The 6,221-nt window shown below is 38.3% G+C and overlaps 1 protein-coding gene across 1 annotated transcript in view; it reads left to right on the top strand.

Moving 5' to 3' along the window:
• USP54 (ubiquitin specific peptidase 54) overlaps positions 1-6,221 on the top strand; it is a 70,939-nt gene that overhangs the window by 41,959 nt on the left and 22,759 nt on the right. The window contains exons 10-11 of the mRNA XM_009322440.1: positions 629-797; positions 4,100-4,270. Of these exons, the coding sequence (XP_009320715.1) occupies positions 629-797; positions 4,100-4,270 (340 nt within the window). The remainder of the gene's footprint in view (positions 1-628; positions 798-4,099; positions 4,271-6,221) is intronic.

The following is a 6,221-nucleotide window of genomic DNA, read 5'->3' as shown; positions in this document are numbered from 1 at the left end:
GCTTAGACTTGAATTTGCTGTCATGCTGTTGATGTCTTTTATTGTTCATTTTGTTTATGCTGATGGATGGACTAAGAAATTTTAACAAATTCTTTTTTTTTTTTTTTTAACTGATGCAAAGTTAGAACATTTCAGAGGATGAAAAGCTTTTTATGGAAAAAAAAAATCTGAAAGGGAAGGATTATTTTTGTAGTCTTATTTTTAGCAGGAATTGTAATTTGTTTAGCCATAAGGTGGTGAATACCTTGATTTTAGTTGGGTCGGTTCCAGGGTATTCAAGGGTGTGTTCTTGACCAGCTGGTGTCACAAGTGGTACTTTTTTCTCAAATAAGGTGAATCTCAGAAAGAGGAATGCAAATGCCAATTTTAAGAGACAGTTTATTTTCAGTTACATTTTAGAATTCTTATCTCTTTTTGATGTGTTTTCCAACATGTGACCAGCAGTCAAGAGTTTTCTTGATGAGTCCAGTGCAATGCTGGATAAAGGAGTTAAAGAATGTTAGTGGAAAATCAAACTCTGAAAGAAGTATGAGGGGAAAAAAAGAGAGCTTATTATAGAAAACGGTGACAGAAGACCTTTTCTGTGCTTTTTCTTTTGTTTGTTTATTTTTGTTGTTGTTTAATTCAGATTGGTCCAAAATGGAAAGACGTTGTGACAAAGTGCATTAAGGGTCATTATCAGCCTTTGCTGCTGCTGTATGCAGATCCAAGAGGAACTCCAGTGTCAACACAAGACTTGCCCCCTCAAGTGGATTTACAGCAATACAGCAGGACTTGCTATGATAGCGAAGACTCGGGTAAGCAGTCTGGACTATATGCCTTATACCTTTATGCTCTAATGCTGCATGTGAAAAGTTTTTCTTCTGTTTTGGGTGTGGTTTTGTTAGCAGGGGTCCTTGTTGCTTGTCAAAGCTGATCTACAATTCTGAAGAGGACTTCCAGTGTTCCACCTTTGAACCTCTGTCTCAGTCCAAGACTGTTGATTGATTGGATAGTAATCTTTTCCAAAAAGGTTTGGAGAAAGAAACTGGGGGAAAAAAAAAAAAGTGAAGGACCTGTTGTGGCATGGATGTAGAGAGGAACAATAACTGATTACTTCAATGTCTGAGTTCATAAATCCATCAGCAGTTTTAACAGGAAAGGGAACAAGAGCAGAGATGCACGAACACATAAAAATTAAAGGAAGCTGCAGAATTAAACTCAGGAGGGAAGTTAGGGCGAAAAAAACATTAAGGAAACATCATAAATGAGTCCTCTGCTAGGATGGTGAAGGCATGTGGGGGGAAGGGGAAGAAAACAGTTTTATTAAAAATAAAAAATGAGAGAGACAGAATTAGTGCAGCTTATCTTCAGCCTTTGGCTTGTCTTTTACTCAGATAAAGCAGTGCAAGAGAGAGGAACTGATTTGTGGGAGACCAAAGGGGAAGGGATTGGCAAAGGCTTATGTCCATAGATCACGTTTACTTCTTCATTTTTCATGGTCTCTTTTGCATCAAAAAAGATCTACAACTATAGATTTGTAGCACTTAACATCACAGAGGCCTTCAACACATTGCTACTTCCTGAATTCTTTGTATTAATGGTAGTCCGTTGAATTAGAAAGGTATGTCCAAATAAGGTGCTTCAGGGGTTAGAACGGTCTGCTCAAGATATCAGTAGTGGTCTGAACAGGCTGTTGGTTTACTGAAGTTCTGGAAAGTTTCGGACATCTAGTCACACCATTGGGGGTTGAGGACTCATTTAAAGAGGAATAGATAAATTCTGAGAAAGATATGCAGTTGCAATCCAGATAGAGTGAAAATAGAAGCTGGATCTAAGTTTATATTGTCATGGCTTTGCAGAAGAAGATTGTTTCTATTTTTGGATGTTTGCAGAGAATATCCTGAATCAGAGACGGGTTTATAAGTTGCCAAGAACAGCAAGGCGAGACTAAACCCAGAAATACAACCTTTCTTCCAGGATTTTAGCCTATTTATACAACTGTAATTCCAAGAATATTTTATGGTTTTCCTGACCAATAGCTAACTTTATGCTTCCTGGTCAATGAATCTGTAGAGAACATCTGCTGTCTCCTTATTTATGTGCTGACTATCTACCAGTAATGAAATAAATCTCCAACTCCTCTTAAAATAAATGCAAATAAAAACACTGGTAAGACGACCTTCAATTCTCACTTGACAAGATGCCTTGCAATTTATAAACCTGTTTTCCTGTTCTGAAAAAAATGGGAAGTCTGGAGGAGGGAGAGGATGACCTTCAGTGCTATATATCAGTTGTGAGCACTTCTACAAGCTTCAGGTCAATATACGCTGTAAATTTGCCTTGCTGTTCTGCTGGTTGATCTCCAGGAAATACATAGATAACCCTTCTGCTCATTGTCTCTGCAGTATCTAATATTACTGTGTTTTAAAATGACTTCAGGAAGCTGAATACAAAAACATATATTTATAAAGGTGTTTCCTTTTAGATAAAATTCAGAAGGCTACAGTGAGTAACTTGCTCTTTCATTTCAAAAACACTTGGTGAGTCCTCAAGGCTTATTCCTGTAGTCTGCTGTGTTCAACATTGATACCAAGCTCTTGAGAGAATTTGTGAGATACTGTAGGTTGAAGTGCCAGGAGAAATCATACCCTATACGTTTTCCTGGCAAGTAGAACTGAATTATTCTCTAGCCTTGTTGATAGCCAGTTTTCTACTCTAATACACTTTTTTCAGAATGGCCTTTTTGTCTCTCGCTAAGTGTAACTACAGCTTCTCCTGGATTCCTCGGTGTTAACAGATACCCACAGCCCACAATTCAGAAATGAATAGAAACTGCTTATTCTTAAGTTGTTAATCACAATATTGTACCTGAACTTTCGTCAAGGGAATCTGATAAATGCATCTAATCACATCAAGATCTGATACTACAAATTATGGAGGAAAGATTGTTAAAGGTGCTGGTACGAAATGTTGTGAAGCTAAGTGCAAACAACTCCTCTTAATGTTTTTGATTTTCTGTTGAATAAAGACTTCCGTTTACAAATTATTTTCTAGTACTCAGTTCCACAGCACTGATTTCTGTTGCCTACATTGTTGTTTCTGTGACTGTCATCTCCGTTAACAGCTGTATTCTGTATTTCTTTAGACCAATAAGACTTTTAACCAGTAGGGAGAAGTTTCTGATTTCGGAAGTTGTTAGGCATCCTTAATTAGAACATCAAATACAGGACTTGCTCTCACCGAAAACATGAGGTTCCCTCAGGCTGAGTGTTTGTAATTAAACATAAGAATTACTTTCTTCTTCAATTTCTTTTTTCTTTGTTAATTTCTCCACTGAGGAATGAATATGAAGTTAATATCCTGTATATTCAGGAGTGTATACATCACATACATAAAATGGCCAACAGTCTTCAAACTGTTCAGATTTTTTTATGTACTCGAGTAGTGTGGGAGGAGTTGGTCTTTTTCTCCTCTTTTAATGAGTTTAGGAATTACTCTACTGAAGTTGAATCATGATGCTTCATCCTTTTCAGTATCCCACTTGTGCAGTGGACCAATGCCAGTTTCTTGAGAAGGAGCAGGTTACTTTACTTTAGATAATATAATTTCAGTATAGAGTTTTACTAGATAAGCTTTTGATTCATAATAGATGAAATGTGTTAATTATTATAACTTGTGATGTTCTTGTTACCTTATTAATGTTTTGTACTTGACTAATTTTTTAACTTCGACTTCCCCTGAAGCAGTGTATTGCATATTTTAATTACACTTGATGGTGTTGAAATTTAATAAAGAATAATTTCAGTGTGGTACTAATGTGTACTTTCAGTCCAGTGGACGTAATTTTGCATAATAAAAGGAGTTGATAAGTTTGGAGTTATCAGAGAGAAAGGAATAAAGTTTTGCAGGAGGAGTGACACTCTTCCCCCTTCCAAAGGAGAGGATCTTTCCCGTAAACTCTAGTGTCCATGAATCTGAGTTTGTATGTTTGGTACTCTGTTTTTCTGTTAACTTTTGTGTAGTTTCCTCTGTTCCGTTCCTGTTTTCTTTTTTTAGCCTCTCCTGACCTTTATAATAGCCCCAAAAGATTGAAATTTGACATTGCTTCCTTCCCTAGGGAGAGAACCTTCCATCTCGAGTGATACCAGGACAGATTCCTCTACAGACAGCTATCCTTACAAACAGGCACACCATGAGTCTGTGGTCAGTCACTTCTCCTCTGACTCGCAGGGGACGGTCATCTACAATGTGGAGAATGATGCAGCTTCACAAAGCAGCAGGGACACAGGTAGCAGATACCATTATGTCTGTGTGATAATTGTCATTAAATGTGATGACTGCAGTGGATTCCAGTGAAAAAATCTCTATATATACAGCCTATAACAGAATAGTGAACAGTATTTAGTATCCTAAATGTTTTTGGTTTGTAATGAACCATTGGCATTCACAAAAATAAGCTTAAATGTCTTGTTGGCTTTTGTAGACTTGTATCTAGCCAGACAAACATTTACAGACATGTTTTCTGTAATCCACAATCCCACCTGCACTCTTTGTTATATAACTCTGTAAATTGGAGTCTGCTGTACAGTGCCATTGTGCAGTTTGGTAAGTGTTGCGTGTGCTACTTACTCATCTACAGGCAGTTACTTCATTTCAGGAGTTGCAGCTGTCTGGGAAAGGTGCTTTCATCACCAGAATCTCCCATACTTGAGCACTAAGGACTTTCTATGTAAGTGGGTGTTGGTGGTACTTACTGCACCAGGGAGGAGCATAAGATGACTTCCTGCCTATGCCATGGAAGCAAGTGAAGTGAGAATCTGCAGTGAGAAGACAGCTTGTATATATGTTCCTTCAGGCAGCTGAACAGTCTTCCTGAACACTCTCTAGCTGAAAAGATGTTAACTGGAATTCTGAAGGCTTAGATCTCCTCTATTATTCATGTCCAGTGACCTTAGTCAGCCTGTTTCTGCATACAGTACTAACTTCTAACATGACTTCTGAAAAAGTAGTGCATGAGTTAAGGACAGATTTCTCAAGCTTCAGAAATATGATTTTGCTAAGTCTGTTTGAAAAGTTACTTTATTGTGCCTTAAATAGACTTTCTGAGAAGACACAACAGTTGCATCAGCAACTGTTTGTTGCACCAGAGTGTCAACAGCTATCATACCACTTTGTCCTTTTAGTTGCAAAACAGTTGCTCTCTTGTATTGTGACGATATATGTGTATTTATTTCATTTGAAACAATCTATGGTACAAATATTTTTCACATCAAAATCTGGAAAAAATATTTCAAGTTGGTTTCCTTCAGTACTTCACTCTTCATCGGAGGTCCAAGTAACTGTAATATATGGTTTTAGATAGCCTGACAGTACTTTTAATGTTTTAGCAAATACTTAACACTGTAGGTTCCAGTCATCGTCCTAGGTAGAGTGTGAGAAAGAAGGGAAAGTTGGAGCAGAATTTCAGTGATGAGGGAACAAAATTTATGTTGACCTTCAAAGTACGAAGACGACAAAATTGAAAATGCTAGTAGAATATTGTTTATAGTCTTCAAAAGTGGCACAGAGTTTATTGGATTAGATTCCTCCCTGCAAAACTTGCCATGCAGAAGTCAGCAGAAAAGGGAGGGTAGGGGGATGGCTGCAAACAAGTAAGCATGAAGCATGTAACCTCTTGTTCTGTCATTTTTAGTGATTTTTCTCCTTTTCTTTTTCTTTCTTCTCCTACTGATTCTATCCTATGTTATTCCCTTCAGCTTAGCCTGTCTCACCACCTAAATTCAGTTGTCCTCATCTTCCCTGATTCAGCCTTAGCTATAGTCAGTCTGTCCCCTTAGCTAGCCACCTGTCTGGGTATTTCCCCTTTTTTAACCTACCCAAAACCTTTCCAAAAAAGTCAGTCGACCAATTCGCACAACTGCTCAATCATCAAATGCTGATCCGTGGGGCTATAAAGAAGCCATCCACATTGACCTGTCAACTGAATCGTTGTGGGCAAGAGCAGGATTCTTCATTTAATGGCCATTTACCCACTACTCCAGCCCAGAAAATTATGGACCCTATCCCACATCGTCCTCCGGGGAAAGACCACCATTGGGTCGTATGACCTCAGGCACCTGGGTGCTTCAGAATGGGGCCATGAAGAGTGGCTGCATAAGCCCTCTCTTGCTCCTACCAACCTGTGCTGCTGAGAAAACTGTGCGTATTCTGGCTGCCCTATTCATGCAACTGAGATTTCA

The sequence above is a fragment of the Pygoscelis adeliae genome, unplaced genomic scaffold (genome assembly GCF_000699105.1).
Source record: "Pygoscelis adeliae isolate BGI_AS28 unplaced genomic scaffold, ASM69910v1 Scaffold244, whole genome shotgun sequence".
Lineage (NCBI taxonomy): Eukaryota > Metazoa > Chordata > Aves > Sphenisciformes > Spheniscidae > Pygoscelis > Pygoscelis adeliae.
Note: the sequence above shows the minus strand (reverse complement) of the source record. Positions and strands in the feature narration are given on the sequence as shown.